The sequence below is a fragment of the Halyomorpha halys genome, unplaced genomic scaffold, assembly GCF_000696795.3.
Source record: "Halyomorpha halys isolate HHAL.00 unplaced genomic scaffold, Hhal_1.1 Scaffold596.1, whole genome shotgun sequence".
Lineage (NCBI taxonomy): Eukaryota > Metazoa > Arthropoda > Insecta > Hemiptera > Pentatomidae > Halyomorpha > Halyomorpha halys.
The window spans coordinates 629,410-654,318 of record NW_027106269.1 but is presented as its reverse complement, the minus strand read 5'-3'; the positions used below and the strand labels follow the sequence as shown (position 1 = coordinate 654,318).

Here is a 24,909-nt window from a genome sequence, read left to right as displayed (position 1 = left end):
TCAATATAACCAAATCTAAATGGTTAAGAAACCTATCTTTGCTTCATTAATAGCAGATCAATTTAAAAATATATACATTTATTATTTTGTATTCAAAATATTCCAAAGATTTATTCGTAGACTGAGCTTTTTTTGATTAGGCTGGAGGGGTCCACTAAAGAATGTATCGTCTATTAACTGTACTATTTTGGAGATACCGAGCTTCTATATGTAATACCAAAATGAAGTGATTTTATTTCCCTAATTAGCTATATTTCAAACATACTTTATATACTGTATAAAATATATGGTCTAAGAACATTTCATAAACATTCGTATGTGTGAAATTTTGTATGTATGTCTTAAAAAATGGGTATGTATATGGTGTGTGTGTGTGTGTGTGTGTGTGTGTGTGTGTGTGTGTTTCATTTTTTCACAAGAGTCGGTGGGAATCTTCAATCAACAAAATCTAGGCCCGTACCTATCCGTGTGTGGGATTTTTACCCACTAAAACCACTTGTTCATTCCTCTCCACGGTGCTAGCATTGTAGCGTAGCATTTCTTCTTGGAGGGAAATGGCTGAGTGCCGCCTCCTAAGGCACCTCTTAAGGACGACAGTGGTGAATTTCTTCACTTGTAATGCTGGTCTGAGCGTAGCATGTGGCTCACCACATTCTCTTTCATCCTTCTCACACTCTCTCCAATTCACCTCTTTCTGCCGCAAAGGAATGCTAGTGAAAAACACATCCTCCGCTGTTTCTTCGGCAGTCTTACATGTAGAGCACTCTGCGGCGTTGCCGATTATCATCAGTACTGGTAGGCTCTACAGCATCCATGTCCGGTAAACAATTGGGTTATATAAAAATCAACGTTCCCATGCCGGCAACCATACGCATCGGGCACCTGCGAGTCCATCTCCCATAATCCGCAGCCTCCCAACGCTGTTACAACTGATCGATGGTAATTTTCTGCTCTTCTCTAGAAACACGAGAGCGTCGTCTATATTGTCTACTTCTTTCTTCAACGCGGAATTCCACAGGCGACATTCTGGCTATCACGCACACCGCCTCATAGGAAACTCTATGGTTATAGAGAATCTATTCTATAGGAAACTCTACCCTGTGGGACACCACCAGTCACCTGGTATCTCCTTTGGCCAATGTCTGAAAAATAAAACAGATCTTTGAAGTAGTCAGTGAGAACTCTCATAAGATAGGCTGGCACCGCCATAGTCCGTAGGGCATCTATTATACAGGTCCATCTTGCAGTGTTAAAAGAATTCTTAACGTCTAGTGTGATGATTGCTGCATAACACTTAGCACCTCTCCTCCAACTTGCTCCTGCAATTTCTGTACGGGCCATCTCGACTACCAATCCAACAGCATCTATCGTGGATCGCTCTTTACGAAATCCGTATTGAGCACGCGAGAGGCCATTAACTCCCTCCGTGAACTCTTATAGCCTGAGGGAAAGGATTTTCTCGAATGCCTTACCCATAATATCCAATAAGCAAACTGAACGATAGGTTGACGGGTCATCCAGTCTTCCCTTACTCTTTGGAATAAGTACGAGGCGCTTTCTCTTCCAAGGTTTCAGGTGCAATTTTGTAAGGTCTACTCCATGGGTCTGCATCCAACTCATCACTGAGTTCTCTCCAGCACCGTCGTTTGCTTTCTTTAATGGCTTGTTGGAGGTTCCTTCTACCTCTCTTGAACTCTTCTTGAAGCACAGAATACGTCTCGCTCGCTGGTAAGGTCTTCTTGCTTGATGCAACACCGGCGAAGATCGTCAATAGTATCCGTCCACCAGTCTTCAGTGTACTGTAATGATGTTTGCCTGGCTTTGAACGAGTCATAGTTGCATCACTAGCTCCAGATATAAAAGAGGTCAGTATACGCGCCTTTTCCTCAGCTGACCCTTTCAATTCACACTCATCCTCCAACATTAAAGTGAACGAAGCGTCATCAAATGTTTTTGTACTCCAGCCATTGGTTCTTTATCGACAACTCTTCTTTCTTGTAGGTGTATGCAGTGTGATCAATATAGCCTGATGATCACTGTTCGTATAAAATCTAAAAACCTCCCAAGTAGCGATCCGATGCATGCGTCCACTGACAAACGTCAAATCAATGATAGATGATCCAGGAGAACTTCACCTCGTCGATTTGTGAGTACTTGTTGTCGATTTGTGACTACTTCCCCATCCCGTTTCCCATGCTTTGAAATCATCTGCTATGATAGTTGGGTTATGGCAACTAGCCTCTAAGATAGTGCGATCCAACAAATTCTCTAAGTCTTCGATTGTGATACTGGGATAGGTATAACAGCTAAAGATGAATACGTCGTTGATCTTTCCCCATACAAAGCCGGAGTGCGATATCGTATTTATTTCCTTAATAGCTTGCGAGTTACAGTTGCCATCCAAATTTTTATATTTTCCACAAAGAATTGCGACTTCGATGTGCTGTTCCTGTACTGTTTGGTAAATGAGATCCTGTGCAGCCTCACAATGGTTCAAATTCAGTTCAAGTATTCTCATCTACGATATTGTTGGATTTGCATCATTGTTCTCAATGCTGAACGGAAAGCTGGACACTTACTAATTCTGCTGGGGTGGTCAGCGTCTCCATTTCCCGCACATAATGCGCATTGCGGTTTCTGGTCACAGTCAGTAGCTTTGTTACCTGCTTTACCACAGTTTCGACATAGGGAGGTCTTTTCCATCACAATTCCGGGCTATGTGTCCGAACTCCCAGAAACGGAAACACTTTGCAACTCTAAGTCTTTCGCGTATACGGCTAACAACAAGGCCTACTCGAACCTTTCCTTTAGCCATAACCTTCCTAGCTTGGAGAACCGGTAGTGAAATAACCGCTGTTTGTGTACCTCCATATGCTTGACGGATAGATTTCACTGCTGTGGTGGGCACTGAATCTTCACCAAGGAGAGGTTTTAAGGCCTCCGCAACCTCCTCTTTTGTGGTGAGAGCGTTTTAGTCCAGCAAGAGATTGCTCTTTCTTCCGGTCCAATTGGAGTAGCAGGTAATCTTTATTTATTTTCCGTACCTTGGTGATTGAAGAGGCCATCTCCGCCATTGCCGGATCTTCCCCCATTGCAGCACTGCGGTCGTATGATGACGGACCCGGGGAACCCGCTTTCGCATTCGCTACCGACGCCGGTACTGAGGTTCCGTCCCCTGCATCGTAGCACAGTTGACGTTATTTTCCATAACACATTTTTTTTTGTTTTCGAATTTTATATCTCCTGCCAGGTTTTGAAACAGCCGCCTCTAACCTTAGGGACAAATGCTGACCAGTAGGCCGCCTATTCTAGGAACCGTCGCGCCTGGATTTGATTCTACTTTTGGTCCACCCCGGGTATTTTAATTCCCCGGTTCCCGCCATATGTGGTGAGAATCCCCCTATCCGCCACCTGGTGAGGCGCCCGATGGGAGACTAGCTACTCCACACGGGTGTGTGTGTGTGTGTGTTTGGATGTGATCTTTATATACGTAGAAATAACCTATTGTGAATAATTAGAACGTGTCAACTATATATTTAAAAAATAAAAATAATGTAATATTGGTATTATACAAATAATTAATTATTTAGTTAGCAAAGAAATATAATATTATACTGAAGCAGCTCTGTTGAAAGCAAACCAATTAACCGAGGCTTATATCGTGCTCTGGTTACCATTTCGAGCTCAAGTTGGCTGTTTTAAATTCAGGACTGCCGACCTAATGCAACATTTAATTAATATTTGGTAAGTTAACCGTATATTTATTATTTTCTGATTTGAAATGCAGCTTGTTGACGATTCCAATTAGCTAGTGATTATAATTAAAGATACGATCAAAATCATGCTCAAATTTATATTACATAACGATATTATAAGAAACCGAGTAATTTCTTATCCATAAATTGAGGAAATCTACGTGCTTTCACTATGGCCTTCGCAAACAAATAGGATGAAGAATCTTAATTAATTTCGAATATTATATGTTTAAATTCTTCTTCAAGCTGAAAACTTAAAAAAAAAAAAAAAAAGAAGGTTATATGGACAAGAAATAATACTCACAACTTTAACATAACTCCTACAATATTTATACGTAGGATATGAAATCAAGACTCATATCTCACTCTGTTACACTTAACTCTCCCCACCACCAGTTTGCGAAATGGACTCGTTAACATTAATATTTTCACAAAAAAAAAAAAATATATATATAATAACAATAAAAATATATTCTAAAAATGTAACAGAACAAAACACTAAGTTTAACTCAAAAAATATAACCTTGTTTCATAATACATATATCTTAAAATAGTACCATATTTTCTTAGTATTTGGGGTAATGAATGACTATTTGGTACTTTTTCTTGCTGTGATTGGACAGGGTTGACTCCGTGTAAATTTTCTGCAACAAATCAACAATAATAAACTAAACTCGGTTTGATTTCCTTTCGCAATGAAAATCAGCTTTATGGTACTTGTTTGAATCCGAGGGCTAAAACTCTATATAACTTATTATTAGATATCTTCCAAATGCAATCAACTGCGGGTTCAATATATAATTTTTTAAATTAGCTGTAATTAAAATACTCCTAAAAAAATACTAAAAAATATTTCAGCTTCGTCATGTATTGCACTTGTAAAATCGATTGTATACATCGACTCTTCTGGTTATTCGTGTCAGTTAGCCAACTCTTCTTCTTAAGGTAAGTTGAAGAAATAAATAAAACCTTCACATATGTTAGTTAGCATTCGATTACATTTCACACTCAACATTTACAAAGTATGTTTCACACGTTTGTGGTGAGAAGATATGAGTAAAATTAACATAATAATATTAATTAAGTAATTAATTGACATTCATTTAGTCAATTGCATGAAAATTCAGAATTCACAATCCAAAAATTCGCAAAAACATGTGTAGAATTATATGTTTCAATGCAACTGTAGTTTCATAATTAAAGTTTCAGCGATTTGTTGTACTTGCCGTCATAACTACTTTCCACAACTATGGCAGCTGTAGTTGTGAGGTAGCACAACTAATTTCGATGCCAAATAGTAATTGTGGTCTACCAACCATTCTACCAGTAGTTGTGGTTGCATCTACTTCCCAATTACAAAAGAGGAAAATTTGCATAAGTAGCCAACTAACTGCCCTAATCTGGTTCAGCATCAATAATACAATAATTTACGTGTACACAATGATACTATATTATTATATTATAATATTACATGTGACTAAGGTAAAGACAACATTATGAGATAGGTTAGAAGATAACTAGAACCAACCAGTATGGACAATAAAATGCAAGTTACTTAAAGTTAGTAAGAAAACTCCCCTAGCAAATGAAAAAATATAGATTGCAAAGTTCTTGGGTTTTTTAAAAGTCTTATGAATTAACTCTACCTGAAATTGGGAATATATAATCCGTCATCGGAAGTAAATGGATGGTTCTGAAGGTAACTTTTTTTTTATACGCCTAATCTTAAGCAATGTCTCAATCTAAACATAAATTTATCGATTACATACTTTGAGCAATATGATTAATTCATTTAATATTATACTTTCATTGAAGCCCTGACTCGAAAACCAGCTGGTTTGAGATTCCTATTGATAAAAAAGATCCAATTGTAAAATAATATTAAGAAAAATGAATTATCCAACGAGAATAGGTTTTTTTTTCGGAAAAAATTGTAATTTTTTAAATGTGGTAAATACATTTTCTCATCACTGTTACAAAATAGAATACTTATTAAAAAAAGTTATCGTCATGTATAAAATCTTAATAAACTTGCAATTTGAAATGTACACACTTCCGGACACAATCACAACTATTCGCAGATGAAGTAGGAGAGTCAAATTATAAATTGAAGAATAAATAGGTAATTAAAAAAAAAAAAATGATCAATGTTATTTTTTTTCCTATTGGCTCTTCAGACCTAGAGGATCTTTGGCCACCCACACCAGCTTTCTTTACGCCTGCCTGTCTTGGGCTACTACTTTCCACTTTGCTGCATGCAGCTCTTTCACAGCTTTGTCAATTCAGTCCATCCATCTGGTTTTGGGCCTCCAACATGGTCTCTTGCCATTCATTGTTGAGTAGTGGCGTCCTGAGGGATTACTTCGAGCTATATATCCCGTCCATTTTAACCTCCGTGCCTTCATATCATGAAATATTGACTGACTATACTCTGCAAGCATGTGTTAAGGCTCTGATCCCAGATCGCTCCTGTAATTGTATGGGGGATTTCCGTTCACTAATTTACACCTGGTTAAATATATTGATTCAGTTGACGGTAGGGTTTTTCCTACAATACAAGACAAGAAATTGGCGCTAAAGATCAAAGCCTGCCTCCTGCACCAGCTATCTTCATGGTCCCAATCTTATTTAGCTACTATCCAGTTACTCACACTTACCACACCGTCACTATATCGAAGCAGTGGAACTGAGTGTATCGCATGCCATAAATGATGACCAGAAAATCATAGAACTGGTTTTAATTTTCTTAAAAAGCTATAACCTTTTGAATAAGATATAAACCCAAACGTTTTTTATAAGTACTAAATAATTCTAAAATAAGTAATTATCTAAATTTATTTAGTATTTATTTAAAGAGTTTTAAATCTTGAAATTGAATTATAAAATGTGAAACATGGGACGACCTCAGGGTTTTACGCCCTAAAGCTCCGATGAGCAACAACAACTATATCGAAACTGTGTTTTCCCTCTGCTTGTTTAACCGTACCACTGCCATTATTTCCTTTGGCTGATCATTATCAGCCATCAAGAACTGGACATATGATCCTTAACAAGTCTTTTAGCTCATGTTTTTATGATGTTTCAAAAAAGGCCTATTATCAACGATCGCAGCATTTTATGCAGAATTTTCCTCTTTAAGACCATCAAGTTCGGCTCACCAGTATGAGAGATTTTCCACGTTTCTGATCGATTTTAATGTCCTTAGACTACACATGGTTCCTCAAAAAGGTATTGATACAATAACAAAGATTAACACTTATTTCTTTTGTTGTAATGGTCTACCTAGCAATGTTCCATCCACAAGGATACCATAATATCTAGTGACCTCCAAGTGATGTCCTGAATCTTAAATGTCCGACCTCTTCCAAGCCAGCCCCGATGAAGGCTAGGAATTCTGGCCGAAACTTGGGCACTAATAAATAATTATTCAGATAATTATTCAGCATCTAGTGCTTAGTTATTATTAGGCTCAGCTAGGGAATCTCCTCTTCATTCGATCGTTCTATATATAGATTAGTAAGAATATCTTGACGGAACTCTCTTCAACTTCCTCCGAAAATTCTTTGTAAGGAATCCAAAAGAAGTGCTTTTTTATAAATACAGTGAATGTACTTGATCCACCGTGTTTGTGAAAGACTCTCCGTGTAAATTTGTTTCTATAGTTTTTCTTTCCCTATTAACCACTGGAAAGAATTCTCTAAACTGCTTATTCTTCCTAAGAACCTCAGCATCCTTTAATTTATTTTTTTCCTCTTTTTTTTCTTATACTGGTGGATATGTTTTTTCACTGATCTGTTCTATCAATACGATCGCGAGTGCACTAGTAGAATTAAATTAAAATATAAAAACCTTAGTTTTAAATCAATCCAGAAGCATTACTAATGGTCAGAAAGTTGAAGATCTAAACAGATGTTTTTTATTATGATATTTCCAATTTTTTAACAAATTTCTTGAATAAAATGTATAATCCTGTACATCTAATTTGTACCTGTAATTTTCTTTGTAGGTAATTGGAATGGATATCATAGTTTTTATTAGATACAATTTGATTTTAATGCAACTATATTTTTCACACTTTTTAGCTGTATTTGGCCTAGATATATTTTATCTATTATTCGTGTTGCCCACTAACACTCCTTGTCATACCACGAATATCTCGAGTTCTTCTTTGGTTGTCTGAACAATTCAATAGCTTCAGAGAATGTAGCTTTCATAGGATTTGTATTTTTTTTACTAAGTCTGCTGAATAAACTTGTTATAATACGACAAGAAAGTTATAATACGACAAGGTGTATGCTTCTCCATAATACCCTTTACTATTGTAAATAAACAACCACAATGTATATAAGAAGAATTAAGAAACAGAATAAAACAGTGTTATTTCAGTAGTCATGCGTATTGTTACTCTGCCAGATTTCTTACTTTTTTTTTAGTATTTCTCTTCCGACTAAGCATAAGTTCTAGTTTTGATACGAATTGTGAGGGCATTGTGTGATCCTTGGACTGATTAATATTGTATGGCTTAGTTGTTAATTCTTTTAAGTCGTTAATTCTTATTTGTGCTGTTTAATTCTTTTAAGGAATCGGTTTACTGGCCTTCACTCACATCCGGATATAGAAGAGAAATAATTTATTCTTCTTTAAGGTATGAGTTAGCATTTGTAGAACTAAACTCTCCTAGGTTTAACTTAACTTCCACAATATCCAATTTTTCAATATGAGCAAGCAAAAAATTAGTTGAGTGTGCTCTTTACAAACTTTGACGATCATTCGGCGAGTACAATTTAAAAAAAAAGATATTTCGTAAAGAAATAGTTTTTTTTTCATTATGCATTAATCCAATGTAAAAATTGTTTATAAGATAAATTTAGTAATACAAATTTGTTTGGCATTTAATGACATGGCCTTGTTACATCAAGATGCAGAATAAACTTGTCTAGTTGTGATTCAAATTGTTATAGAACTGTTGGATTCTTGAGTTCAGTGTTCAACGGCTAAGGCTTTTGTACTGGAGCGCTAGTAAACCCAAGTCTTTGCTTTTCTTCCTTTGGCGTGAGTAGGGCATTAAAAGTGGCGCTTTGTATTTGCCTCTCCCACATGGATATGATCATGAATTATATGTATTTATTTGAAATTACTTCAACCATCTTTATGACAACCAATATGTCTACGATACAATACTGCAAAAAGTATTAATTTATGTTCATTCGTAAAAACAGTTGTATTATTAGTTAAATTGTAAAATAGTTATACAATTTTAAACAATAATGTAACTGTAAAATTGAGAACATTACCGTGATATCATAAACTAAAATAGTTTATAGATTCAGTAAAATACATAGTGATTACTTGATTCAGAAAAAAAAAAACTATACTCAATTGATAATGACACAAACTCCAGGTTCTCAAAAATCGGTCGATGGAGAAGTTAGGGAAGGAAGCTTCCGCCTGTTGGAGTCTTCTCGTCCAGGTTACGACTCCGTGTCATCGGAGGAACATCACTTGCCATCAATCCTAAGAAGCACTTCTTCTGGTCCAAGAGATTCTCTTTCTATCTCTACGCCTAAGAAAACGAAATTCAAAGGTTAATATGGTTTATTAGATAGGCCCACTTCTAGCTTTATCGTTTTCAATAATATTAATTCTGCCTTAGAGATCAATACTATGATAGGATATCAATCAATATTAAGCCTTGATTAGACAATAATCATAAATCGCAAATGATGCGTGAACAATTATAGGATAATATTTAATGTTAATCTTTAAAATCTATAGGTCATGATTTTTTAAGAAGTCGATTTCCTCCTTTCCATATTTAGCAGACAAATTATTTTTCCTTCTTTGAGGTTTTACTCAAAAATGGTCTCATTTAGGCCTTACATTGTGAGAATCATATTGCCTTCAAAGGAAGGCAGCAAATATTTGGGAGTTGAATGTGGTGCCTGCCGGCAAAAAGTAAATTCAATTATAATTCCTGTAATTTAGAATTGAAGAAGTAATAATAAATCATTTCAATTACTTTTAACAATTGTAATTGTAATTGTGAGACCACAGGCTGAGCCGAATTAATTGCAATTATCAATTACATTCTTATATAATATTAATTTATTTATTTGTTTATGGGACAACCCGCGAACAAATAGAGTTGGCCTGTAAAGTACATAATTTATCAATCATTGTAATAATAATAATAACAATCAGTAAACTATTTGATTATTATATAAGCTAATAACAAAACAGAATACCCAAATGGTAAATGGTGGTTAAAAATCATTTATTTAAGCTAATAACAAACAGGATTACAAAGGATCTAAAATATATTTGTGCGGACCGACGCTTAGAGTAATTGCATATTTACCAGATAGTCTTAGTTGGGCGATTTTTAGGAAGCTTTGAGGAACGTCCGTTTTAATAAAGACCCTACCGTACCACGGGTTATAGGTTGATTCTTGTAATAACAGGAGTCTTTATCCTTGACAAATTCCCTATATCTATCCAAGATCTCCCTCATTCTAATTTTGATTCTTACTGGATCATTGAATAGTATAGGGTCAAACATTGCGAAGCTACCCAATATTTTTCTTATCTGCGTTACCCAATTATAATGTAAACTCAGACGGTTGTTGCTGTCTAGCTGTAGGAACATTTTAAATCCATTGTTTCACGAAGCGAATATAACTCATGTTAAGAATATTCATTGACCAGGACAAAGTTTGCTTTAAAACGTGATATCCCACTGCAATGGGAGCCACTTATAATCTTACTATAAAGTGTGGGATGTTTTAGTTGCAAACACAGTTGTCACTTGTAGTGCCTCGCTTGTATATTTTCCAATTCCTCTATGTGCTTCATGGCCCAAATAGGTGTAGCGCAGAGGATACAACTCTACATAACCGACTCGTAAAGCTTCTGCCTAATATCTCACGAGATTATTTTTACCTTCGCGCAGGTACTTAGTACCGACCCGATCCATGAGTTGCTTATCGATACTATTTGCTTCATCGCACGGTTAATGAGCCCTGATATACTATACCAAGGTATTTATATTAAGGTACTTCTTTAACAATACTTCCCTCGAAATACTCCCTTTTGCCTCTTTTAGTCCTACCCCTATAAGTTTTTGACAATTTTGTCTTTTCTATGTTGACGGTCAAACAATTCCAATTGCTATTTTTACTTTAAAAATATTGAGCTTCGATTGAACATTGATTTTACCTGCATGGCTGCATTACTATACAAATCTTCAAGCATTCTAATGAATTTGCCACTTATTCCCATTGAGTCCTCAAGGTAGTATCCTTGGTACCATCCTCGTCTATACAGCTGACATTCCAACCAATCCTAACACTATCCTCACCACCTATGCCGATGACACATGTTTTTTTTTTATTTTCAAATCCTCTTTATTGATATATAATTATGTATGCCGATGACACATGTGTGCTCGCTGTTAATAATAACCCATTAATCATATCCCTAAATCTCCAATCCCATATCACAGCCCTCAAAGAATGGTGTCGTAATTGGAGGATTACGATAAATTCCAACAAATCCCATCAAATCACCTTTAACCTTCATAGTAAACCTACTGACTGCCCTACAGTTTCATTTAATGATGTTACTCTTATCCTTGTCGAACAGATTCGCTACCTTGAACTACATTTGGACAAACGATTAACCTGAAATCCTCACACAAGACCGAAAAGACAGGAAACTGCACGTCGATTTCGACTATTACAGCACTTACTAGACAAACGGTTTAAACTTCCAACACATTACATAAAGACTGATCTACATGTCTTTAAGGCCAATCTGGACATATGGAGTTGAGCTTTGGGGCTCCACTAAACCTTCTTATTCAATCCTTACAAACCAAAATCCTTCGTAAAATCCTCAATGCTCCTTACTTCTTCATAAATAAAATCATACATAAAGACCTTAATGTTCCCTATTTAACCGATCTTGCCCGAACCAGATATCACCCCTTCCATTATAAACTCTCTAACCACTCAAACCCCCTAGTTTCTAATCTTGCATCCTCTTCCATTCCTGACAATCCTCCGAGGCGCCTGAGAAGAAGATGTCTCGAGACCAGCTAATGTAAAATGTCATTAGAGTGCTACCAATGGGTAGTTTCTCTAGACGCCTGTAACACTAATTTACTAAATGTGTTATAATGTACAGTTGTAAATTGCAATAAATAAACATTTTTAAAAAAATTCCCATTGAGAAAAATTATCTCCAGAGTTTAGAATGCGAAACTGAATCGAGTGCTCTACACATTACATTCTTATGTGATTTTTATTTTTATTTAATACCAAATAAATATAATATAATAACAAGTAATTCTTATCGTAATTAATAATACATAACACCAAATCTGTTTTACAATAGCTCCAAAATACGAATATGATATCTAGTCTTAGATTGCGTGCTGGCGTAAATATGTTAACATATTACAGACTATTTAATTGGGCCACTTAACTATTTAAGTGTAATTACAGTGCAGCTGATACATGTAACTGAAGATGTAATTAAAGTACTCTGTGTTGATTCCTACCCAACTCTGCTGTTACATCACCTTGGACGGATCATCAATCAACCACAATTTTCAAACAATGATTTTTTTAGATTCCCTAGTAACCTTATGGAAAGATAGTTTCTTGACTATCAGATATATTTCTAAAATATGTATATGAGATACAAGCGTAATGCAAATAAAAAAAAAATTAACTTCTTTAAATTTAGTAATAAGACATTAAAATACAAACGTGACGTAATGAAGTATGTAGGTGAGTATATCAGCACTTTTTTATTCGTTTCTCGTATCTAGTTCCATATCTATCTATCTATATCTATATCTATATATATACAAACTTACGAGCACTTGGACTGAAATGCTTGGATAAAAAGGAAAAACAGAGAACAGAATTAAAACGCACGCTTACTAGAAAGATACTGATATATTATTATCTCTGTGGTGCCCCTTATAGACATTATTGGGGTTTATTTACATGGGGAGTTATGATTAGAGTTGTATACAGACCTTGTCCAACCATAACTCCCTCCTACCAGTTTATGAACATGTCTCATAAACTCCATAAAGATAACCGCAACAAAACACAAAAAACTGAAGACGAAATAACCTATACACAGAAAATGAAAACTAAAAAAATACACTTTTCATAAACTAAAATTAACACTTGAACTATTTAAAAACTTGTCACTCCGTTCTTCTTACATTAAAACTTGGGACCACTAATAATAAAACTTTTGTATACAAAAAAAACTTTTACATAGATGAGAAAATTCCATATCCAATTGATTATTCATTTTGGGGAACTTGAGTTGTTCTATGTGGACCGTCGTTTTTTTGGTTCTTTAATACTCTCTATTGCTACTATACTGTGCTCTCTAATTGTAATCACCCTGAATGGCCCCTCATACCTTTGCGGCTCTTTACCCCTGTTAGAGCTCACTCTACGGTAAACCACTGTCCCTATACCAATTTTCCCCGCAATGTCACGTACACCCTCGTTATATCGCGCCACACCTTTGGCATTCTCCTTTTCGATTCTCGCCCTCACCTCGTCCCACGTTTTACTCATTGCCATCGCGTTACCGACGATCTCCTCTCTGTCGATCACCGTGTTTCTATAATTGCGTTTGCGGCCTCTAAGTCCGAACAGAATTTCGAATGGAGCGAATCCCGTTACCGTATGCATGGAGTGGTTATATGCTGCTATAGCTCTTCATAGCCTCGTCTGGTTCCAGGCCCTTATCTAGCTGGTACACCCGCAAGTGATCGCTTAACGTACCGTGGAGTCTCTCTACACCCCCCTTGCTCTTAGAGTGTCCTGGGGTGTTTAGATGCCACCTTATCTCCAAAGCCTTAATTTCTTCTCTGACGTTGGCGTTATCGAACTCCCGTCCCGCATCAAACGACATCCTTTCTGGTACTCCATAGAACTGGAACCATAAGCGCAGTGCTCCTAATACCGCCTCGGTCGATCTTTCTCGAATCTGATGTACCATGGCCCCTTTGCTATAGAGGTGAATCATTGTAACCCACTTGTAGCCCCTCCAGGTGAAAGTGTCTATTTGTAATTCTACTAACGGTGTGTTCACAGTCGGTATCTCCTCTTGTGTCATCTTGGGTGGGTATCGGCCGTATTTGGTGCTGAAGTACACCTCACAGTTCCCGATTATCTCCTGAATCGTTTTCCGCATATTCCACCAGAAATATTTCCGTCGCAGGGCTAGGTAGGTCTCATTGAAGCCTCGGTGATTGGTCTTCTCCTTGTGGTATGCCAAGATGACCTCTCTCTGTTGATCTCCGTTCTGAACGGTTTCCACCATTATTAGGCAACGAACGAAGTTTCGATCTATTCCAATTTCCTCTAACCTCCAGAGGCGTTTTATCTTCTCCCAAACCATTCCATTCCCGACGTATAGATGGTATGTTCGCCCCGGTTTAGATGCATCTTTTAGCACTCGGCAGATCTCATCATTCCTGACACCCGCTGCCGACCAAATAGTGGTGATCGAGATCTCCCCATATTTAGCGAAGTCCATCTTCATGGGTCCGGAAGTTCTTGTTTTCCAAATTATTTGTTGTGATTTATCGTTCACCACCTTCTCTAGCTCTTTCATCTCCGTTGGTCTTCCCTCAGTAAAGCTTTCGTTCTCGGATGATGGCTCATGGTCGTTCTCCGTCGTGTTTTGCGTTTCTTCTTCCTCTGGCGTCGATTCTCGCAAAATCTGTCTCACCTATCCTGACGTCTATGGTTGTTCCTCCTCAATTGCATTTACGGTGATCACGCGGGATAGCCAGTCAATGACTACATTTTCTTTTCCTGGTTTGTAATGGATTACGATGTTGTACTGTTTGAGCAGTTCCTTCCATCTGGTGAACTCAGCTGAGGACTCTTTAAGCGCTGTACCTTGTCTCTGCATCTGTTAACCGCTTGCTAGCGTACGCCACCGGTCGCTCTCCACACTCCCAATACTGCGACAGTACAGCCACCAATGCTTACTCATTGCGTTCGTGGTGATGATAAATGTTCGTTCAAAGTTCGGGAATGCCAACACCGGTACCTTCTGTAGCGCCTCCATGCATTTCCTAATGTTTTCCACCATATCGGGCGTCACCTGCACCCCTATTTCCCTTTTTCAGAAGGTTGTTGATGGGTACCAGATACCTGGCCATCGCCGGTACGAATCGTCTATAGTAATTCAGAGCGCCCCACAATCTCCTGATTCCCTTAACATCTGTTGGAATCGCCATTTTCCTGATCGCTTCTACCTTATTTGCGTTTGGCCTAACTCCCTGTTCCGATATTGTGTGCCCTTAAAAATGTATCTGGTTTCTCCCCAATATTGATTTTTCGTACGATAACTTTAACCCAAATCTCCGGACCTGTTCGAACACCTTGCGCAAGTGGGACACATGTTCTTCCTCCGTTTTGCTAAAAACGAGCAGGTCGTACATGTATACCTGGTACATGGACTCGCCGATTCCCCAAAAAAATTCATCCAATATAGGTCGAAATTTATAACTACTATTTAATTAAAAAACTGGTAATTAAAACTTTTGCAGTTTATTCCGTATTCCTCACGAAATTCTCATTTCAATATGAAATCTACATTCTTTGTAGATACGGTTTTTTGGATGCATTCCAGGGCCCTGTTTCATAATAAAGTACAAACTAGTCTTGTCGATGTAACTTAATACACTTACCTTGACTTGTACATTATTAACTTTTAATTTAGTTCTTTTTAACTCCTGTAATATCACTAATAGACCTCTCTATTATAAAATAAATATTTACTGAAAACTTGTGCCTTATTACTGTATTCAAATTACTCTCCATGTTTTTCTATAATGAAACTGTATAATTCTAAACAAACTGTTATATTCTCACCAAGCAACTGACCGTACACCACAATAGACCATGTAAAAGTTCATATTAGTGCAACAGTCCGTTTCATTTATCTTATGAAATGTCTTGTTTATCTTTTTTTTTTATTTGTCCTTTTTTTGCAGGCTTTTGTATGTCTATATTTGTGTTGATTGATACATTTCATAAGATAAATGAAACGGACTGTTGCACTAATATGAACTTTTACATGGTCTATTGTGGTGTACGGTCAGTTGCTTGGTGAGAATATAACAGTTTGTTTAGAATTATACAGTTTCATTATAGAAAAACATGGAGAGTAATTTGAATACAGTAATAAGGCACAAGTTTTCAGTAAATATTTGCCACCAACTAGTATCAAACGCAGCCATAAGTCTGAAAAAAGGTTAACGTTGTGTGAAATTAAATCATTATTATTCTAAATCTTATAAATTTGTACTAATAACAGGGTTTAATTACTACTTTTCATCATGTCAATTTGTGTAAAACCAGTTTTAAGTAAATAACAATGAAAAGGTGTAAAATATAGGTTATAATCCTAGCTTAATAATTATTGTAAATTTAAAGATGTAACTCCTTTTAAAAAGTATTGTTACTTTCAGTTACCAATTTCGTATGCAGTAAGAGGAAGTATTGTGATTGTGCAAAATTTCAAATCCTAATTTTCGACGAAATTACACATTTTCACCATTGCTGATTCCAAACTACCTATTCTCGCAATATTGTCAATATGTCCGTATGCGAACAGCCTTAAACGAAAAGTCGCATGAAACTGAAATTACATATTTAAGAAAAGTATATGGCTGGGGTGTTAAAGTAACTTTTATGATATAATCGATTAGTCAGATGCTAAAGTGCCACCTAATTAAATTGATTTTTCACATTTTTTTTTCTATTTTCTCAAAAATGGTTCTAACCATGTTGATTGCGTTAATGTACAATTAAATGGTCATTGATATCAGATATGTCTTATCTCCTCTGAATATTTCACTAGCAGGGCTGTAACTAAGTAGAGACGAGATCCCCGTCAAGGGTGTGAGTAAATAGGGTGTCTCTAGTATATTACATCGAATAGTTTCACTAGTTTAAGGTATGCTTTAGTAATCATAATGCTAAGAGATCAGGGAAAAAAGTTGGTCCAATGTCTTCCTATCTGTAGTAAAAGTTGTGTTCAAGCGTAGTAGATCGAACCAACCGAAACAGTCCTTCTCGTTTCTTTATTGGACTAGCGTAGCTCTAGGTGCATGGTTACTTGCGTCAATCAAAAATATTTATTAAAATCCATTGTTTGGAGGCTAGGATTCCTGCACGTTAATTGTTAAAGTGTATCAATTGCCTATCTATAGGTATCCGGGTTTATTGTAATATCCTTCCTTAACTCCACAGTCGGCGGTGATGCTATTATTGCGTAATTGGGGATCATTTACCTATAAACTCCTTTCGATCCTAAAAAAACTTTTTTAGAATTTTTTTCCTTTTCAGTTCTGGGGAATTTCGAACTTAAGCAGCGGTTTTTGTAACATATAAATGGTATAAATTTAACAAGTCTTTAATTAACCAGTTTTTTTTTCTCATAAAAACTGAATTATTGTGAGTGATAATTGATATCAGCACATTTCAAGTATCAATTTTTTCTCAAGGTAACTTATTTATCTACAAATTTATAATAAAAAAAAATCAAAATATTTATATAAACTGATCTAAAGTAATGATAATACCTAATATTCATCATAATTCGATTATTGGATTGATTTTCAACTACTAATGCTTATAACATTATTATTAGTTAATATAGCTTTAATGTTTCACTGAATAATTTAAGCAATCTTAACGAAATAAACAGGATTGGTTTTTCATTTTGGTTCTCCCTCCAGTACTTGTAATTACTTATCCACCCCTATCTATTAATGAGGCAACGTTATGAAGTTGATATGCATCCACCCTGAACCTTCTTATATTATATTTGAAGGGTCTAGTAGAAAATCAAGTAAATGCTGATTTATGTATAATAATTAAATTAGAATTTTTAATACGTTGGTGATCATTTCTAAAGATCTAGAAGAGTACATCCCATAGGTAATTATGAATTGATAAATTCGGTTTTAGAACATGCGTAATATTATGAAACATAAGACATTTATCCTTATCCTCCTTAATTCTTATCATTTCCAATAAAGTATAATCCCGTTTATCCGTAGTGACATGGTCAGTGCCATTTGAAATAAGAGATTCTATGATAAGTTAATTGCAAATTCTGGATGTATAGGAAATTTAATCTAGGAATGTGCAAACAAATATAAATATTTATATAGGAATGTGAATATTTATTTATTTAAGTGTTTCCATTTACACTGAATATACAAAGATAGTAGATTACAATTGACATATTCACATGACATACGGCATATTCACAAAATTACAAAGTGAGAAAGTTACAAATTAACAATTACAATTACAATTAAATATTTACAATCATATTTTACATTTTACAAAGTTGCAATTAGAATTGACGTAGTTAGTAAATTACTATATTAAATTTTCCATGCTGGACAGTTAGACTGTGTGTGATCATAAATATTAGTGATTTTTAGAAAGTGAAAACGTTTTGTTATTGTTCTGGGATTTCTCTCAACATTTCCTGTAGTTCAAATAATAATATAAATGGATAGAAAGATAGATGAAACTTAACATAAAATAATTGCATGTTTAACATATTAATATGGAATCCGTAAATATGTATAGATGTCCATATCATCATCACTACTTCATTTTGTTCCCTTTTCTTTTAAGTTAGAATATACCCTAAGATTTATAATTTGTTAGAGGTTTTTTTTTTTCTACATTTAATGTTTCTGAATTTTTCTTACACTTGTAAATATTTATATAAATAGAAATTGTTCCTTCTTTGTTAATTGTTTTTAATTAAATTGAGTATGATTTTTTTTCATTTTATTTTATTAGAAGGTCATAAGGATATATGGTTTTATTTTGCTATATATATAAAAAAAAATGTTAATTATTTTTCATAATTTCATTTTTATTTTTTATTTTACCGTAAGACATTAAAGGGACTAGTTCCAATAATAAAGAAAGAATATTATTGTTCAGCAATAACCTAGGGCAAATGTTTAAATATTTTAATCTCCTGAGTTAATCTACCAGAGTCCGGATTTATTTGAAATATTACATTTAGTTTGGAAGCATTTTTTAAACATCTGATCAAACAAACATTTTCTATTAGGTGTAAACAGGAAGAACACCCCAAATAATGTTTTCCTTATTTTTTTTTCACATTTAATGATAAATCAATAGAATACTTACATACGTGGTTGATCGCAATAAAGTAAAGAAAAAAAATTGTAGATAAAAATCGAAACTACAATTGTAGGTTCATAATCAACTAACATAAAAATAAGAAAATCGCAGAAATAACACTACCTTGAATAGGTGAACTGTTAAATATTTAATTTTTTCTTTGTTTACTTTCATTTTGAGCTGTAATATTTAGTGTTACCTAAAACTTCGTAAGTATCTGCATTTTTTTTTTCAAAGTTGAGTCTTGATGTAAAAAATTTAATTAGAATCATGAATATTAGGTATATGGAGATAACACACTGAATCTAAAAAAGGTTATTGTTAAGAGGCTTCTATTTGAAAGCTCATTTAAACTATGTACGAAGGGCTACAATGTGAGGTATCAATACCATACTACAGTTTGTTACAATTTTGATATTATTGTTTTGTTTCTTTTAATATATATACCATATTTTTGTTTCAAATTACTGACTTGTTGAATTTTTAATGGAACTCTTTTTTTTTTAAGTTTTGTTATTTGTGTGTTCTAGTTAAAATTGTCCCAAGACTTCCATAGATGAATATTTTTTCCATTGTCTGTGTGTGCTTACTTATTTAAATAGACCTATTTCTTGTATTTTTTAATAAATAAACACATTTCATTCATTCATCCTTTTAACAAAAATATAATGCAATACAATTCCACTACCTAATGAATATCTATAGCAATTCCTTTCTGATACTACGTTCTGTTGCAGAGCACCCCACGTCGATACCATCAGACCACCATGCATCGTTTGCCTACCGAGACGACGAGGATATCAAAAAGTAAGATATAAAACTCTTTCCTAAGATAACATTATTTCTTTAGCCTATGGAACGAGGGATTTCCCTCTTCTTGTTTGCAGAGCCATGCTGTTTTGTGTTAACTTCGCGATAAGCTATATTGATATTTTCAGAATGCATTAAGTCGTTATAATGTTATGATATCGTTGGAAAATGATATTTACAGCTTCTTATTTTGATAAATCTAATATTTTTCAACCTTATAATTTTTTCCAACTTTTCCATGGATACCAGTTAACTTAATTTTCTGATTTTTTCGATATCTTTACAACTCCTAGATATTACAGATGCTCGCTTGAATGTTAAATAAATTTAAAAAAAGACAAAACGAATTAATAAAATAAAATAATTGTTTGACCAATATTAATGAAGATACTATAAAGATATGGCTTACATATTCTTCATAGAAACCAAAGTCCATATTAAATTCACCAAAGTGAATATAAAATAAATTAATGAACTAAACTAATTTTTTGACCAATATTAGTGAAGATACTATAGAAATATAGTTTACATATTCTTCTTAAAAACCAAAGTGATAAGAAAAGTCGTAAGAAGTAAAGATGCTACTTTATTATTTCCACAATAATATTTAATACCACAACAAAACAAGATATAAGATTAACTTTAACATATTTAAAAAAAATTTTTTTTTGATTTATCATGCCATTTATTCTACTATAAACTATGTAGCTGAGAAATATTTTAACATTTAAGATAGCTGGGTTTTAGTCATTTTAATTATACACCATGTTATAATTTTAATTTTATGAATAAACTATTTTACCATTCATTTCTGGTTCTTCGAATGTGGGCTGAGAGTACGATTTGTATTACAACATACCACATTATTAGTGAAATAAATAAATAAAAATATATGTGATAATAAGGAACAAAAATGGATATATTGAAAGAACTATGTTCAAATCCGGTTATAAATAATATGTAAAGAATTTAAAGAGAAAAAAATATGTAGAGTAATTTCATACATATCTGACTGGAATCTCACCATGAAAGGTCCTTTCTCCTGCCGAGGGAATAAATGCACAACATATTTCACCAATTTCTATTTCCATTCAAAAAAAAAAATAGCAAGTTTATTCTTTAAATAATTGGTAATAAAAAATACCCTTTAATTATAAAACTCGAGTATTATCGACTTCACACAAAAAGGTACCTATATTTAGTTTCTTTTACTAAATGCTTTTTTTTTTTAAATCAGAGAATATGGTCACTGTATTTACCATATAATTGTCACCAATTTTGAATTTCTAAATTAGAACTGCCGTCTTTCAAAATTCTACTTTAAATTTCTGGTAAATTAATGAAAAATGATTTCTGGCTTAATTTTTAATAATGCGCTTAGTACTTCCATAATGCGTAAAATGGAATATTGTCCATTTACTATGGCACATAGTTTTCGTTTCTTTTTCAACTCAGAATCATGTGGGCATATAAATTTTCATAGAAAGCATTTAACGTCAAAATAATTGATGTAGAAAACAATTTTTAAAAAATAGATACCATTTATTATTTTGAAATAGAATATTTTTTGATTTGATATATCTTTTTATATCATAGACAATTTTGTTTTAACTAACAATATATGAAAGGACACAACGTTTTTGTAGTTACATACCTTTGTTTTACCTTTCACGACGCATCCCTAAATATTTTGTACGTTTTTGGTTGAATTTCTTTGAGTAAAGATGGAATAATCATGGTATCCTTGAAAGAAACTGCTTTGTCCCTTTCCGAACAGAAAACGGTGATTCTTCTTACCCTTTTAATTTTTCTTATCCATTATTGAATACGTATTTCTCGATAAACTCCTACTTGATTGTAAAAACAGGACAAATTCTGGTTATTCACAATTTCAAAGAGATTTCTCCTTGGAAATATTTTTCCTTCAGTAGTGTCCAAAATAACAATTGCCCTTAAATACCTGAAAAAATATATAAGAAAATATTTCTTTTCTCGATATACTGATGATTCACTACTATGCTTATGAACATTTCTATCGTAATAACTATTTGTGATAATTATTAATTACGGATTGTGAAATGCGAGGTAGTAACGATATGATATAGCATATAAAATATGAAATAGGTTGAAAAGATAAGTACCGTTTATTTATTAATAATTTGTATTGTTAATTTTAATTTTCTTTGATTCATTTAATTTTTATATTAATTATTTTTTATTATGAATTAATCATGTATAAATTTCTTCAAGTCCCTCAAGGTCACAGGGTCACATTCTACGGCATGTTACTATTATGTTTTTACATTTCTACTATAAATAATATAAGATGTGTTTTTCTGAAAACTGTTGGAGTTAGTCAATCTGTCAACCGAAAGACTCATTTGGAAAAATAGTTTGAGACATGCGCAATGATGTGAATGTTTGTACAAGCCTCTATAAATACGAGTTATCATATCATTTTTCAGTGGCTCTATAGTATTCATCAATAACATGAATTATTCCTGTTACCTGAGATTTTCTTTACAGAGGTTTAACCAGGAATGCTTGTACAAGTCTCTATAAATACGATTTATCATATAATTTTCAGCGGCTTTATAGTGTTCATTTATAACATGAATTATCCCTGTTACCTGAAATTTTTGTTTACACAGGTTTAACCAGGAATGCTTGTACAAGTCTCTATAAATATGATTTATCATATAATATTTCAGCGGCTCTCTAGTATCCATCAATAACATGAATTATCCCTGTTACCTGAAATTTTTCTTTACACAGGTTTAACCAGGAATGCTTGTACAAGTCTCTATAAATACGATTTATCATATAATTTTCAGCGGTTCTATAGAATTCAGCAATAACATGAATTATCCCTGTTACCTGAGATTTTTGTTTACACAGGTTTAACCAGGAATGTTTGTACAAGTTTCTATAAATACGAGTTATCATATAAAATATCAATGTAGTATTCTTATTAACAAAATTATAATAAATTTGCCTTTTATTAAGTTAAATAAATGTCGTGTAGGCAACTTCATTACTTGAGTTAGTTGATTGGCAAGCGATGGGAAAGTTTGTTTAACTTCATGTTGAAATATAATTGAAAATTTATTGTAATTTATCTGAAAAAAATATATGGTTCACAGAAACATATATTTTTCTACGGTTCTATATTTCGTGTCTCGAAAATTCAAAATAAAGAAGGTGAATGAAAGTTGTGTGATTCGTTCTAGATTTTGAAAAAAAAAAAATAATTATTTGCAAAATATAATATGAATGTTTTATATGACAATCTGCAAGTTTTTTCTGGAGATTAAAATAGAAGCACCGAAAGAATGATGATTTAAGTAAATACAGCTGATAATAAGAAAGCAAAACAAAAATTTTGTAAATTAACTACGAGTACATCCTTGAGAAATATACATAAAACTATATTTTAATAATACCAAGATGTATATATTATTACCCATTAAATTCTGAAAAAAAGTATTGATTTAATTCTTAAAAGTATTCACTAACAAAACGCCTCATAAATTATAATATTATTTCATTGAGAAATTAATGAAAATGAGAAACATTTAATTTCGTTATAAGTTGTATCTCGAAAGGAGAACGCCTGCTGTAATGGACCCAGAATGATGGAGTCGACGCTTGTTCAGATATAGTTTGCTATTTCATCTAAGACTGGCCAAATATATCATCCTGGCTGAGTTAGGAGTGAACCGTATTGGTCCAATTTATTACACTTATTGATTCCATCTAGCTGGAGGCCGAATAGGCAGCCTGGGATCAATCATCTTTCCTCTCGAGATTGAGGGGGGCACAAACCATCTTTAGACCGGATTTTTGATTAATAACTATAAATGTGGCCACATGAGAGCACTCTTGTGTAGCCTTTCTCCTCTCAAATACGCCGCGGCAATATATGCTGGCTGGAGGTGGGGCAATATAACGTTTGCCGTAGAGATTGAACTCAATCCAAACTTTACGAAACTCGGGGAAGTTTCTCTGCATCTTATCTACCGTAGTCATCACACAGGCACCATTCTGTCAGGCAACAGGAGCCTATGTAGGAGATAACATTTCCATCTTACATCTATTGCAGTCTAATACAAATTTACAATAGTGTTGCGAACGATAATTTACATACTGTACCAATATATTTAAAACAATTACTCCAGTTAAGCATTTATTCTGTTTCGATAAATTATTCATGATGGAAAAAGACAAAAATTTGAAATGATTTATTGAACATTAAAATGTTCTGGTCGATGTAAATAAAAAATAGAAAAAGTGACAATCCGTATGTTTTACAGAAGATTGATATACAAGACCAAAAATGTATGACTTAGTAAATAAAGTTAATAATATGAGAAGAAAATAAAAATTCATTAAATTAATGACAAGTACATTCATGAGTTATATGTATATAACTATATTTTAAAAATATGACAACGGAAAAATAAAAATACAGATGAAAATAACCATAATTAAGGACCGAAACATTACTAATATGTTTAAAAAACATATATAATGAAAAACTGTTATAAATAGTTTTATATTTAAAAAAAAATTATTACCGATCATGGGAAAAATCCTCGAAAAACTTATTTTGAAACGCCTATACCCATCCTAGATTCCAATCATATAATCCCAGATCACCAGTTTGGATTCCGAACATGCCACTCCACTATCCAGCAATGTCATTGTGTGGTGGACGTTGTCTCGTCTTCTTTGGAGCGCGGAATAGGAGGATAAAAATAAATCCCAACAAATCACATTTACTCTTCGTCGCAAACCTGCCGACTGCCCTACAGTATACTTTAATAATGTGGCTCTTACCCCTGTAGAACATATTCGTTATCTGGGACTACATCTTGACAAATGACTAGCCTGGAACCCTCTCACAAGACCGAAAAAACAGGAAATTGGACGTAGATTCCGACTATTGCAGCACTTACTAGACAGCATTACAGCACTATTAGACTTATTACTACATATTATATACATATATTACTACTAGACAAACGGTCTAAACATCCAGCGCATTACAAAAGACTGATCTACATGACAATAATAAGGCACATCTGTACATTCGGAGTTGAGCTTTG

The 24,909-nt window shown here is 33.9% G+C and overlaps 1 protein-coding gene across 7 annotated transcripts in view; it reads left to right on the top strand.

The window, feature by feature from the left end:
- Positions 1 to 24,909, top strand: part of Nha1 (Na[+]/H[+] hydrogen antiporter 1) — a 244,678-nt gene that overhangs the window by 123,813 nt on the left and 95,956 nt on the right. For 6 of the 7 annotated variants that reach the window (XM_024358963.2, XM_014426848.2, XM_014426850.3 and 3 more), the window contains one exon: positions 19,729 to 19,798. In XM_024358963.2, coding sequence (XP_024214731.1) covers positions 19,729 to 19,798 — 70 coding nt within the window. Of the gene's footprint in view, positions 1 to 5,270; positions 5,455 to 9,156; positions 9,340 to 19,728; positions 19,799 to 24,909 lie in introns of those variants that run through there. The other variant, XM_014426846.2, reaches the window with a different exon arrangement.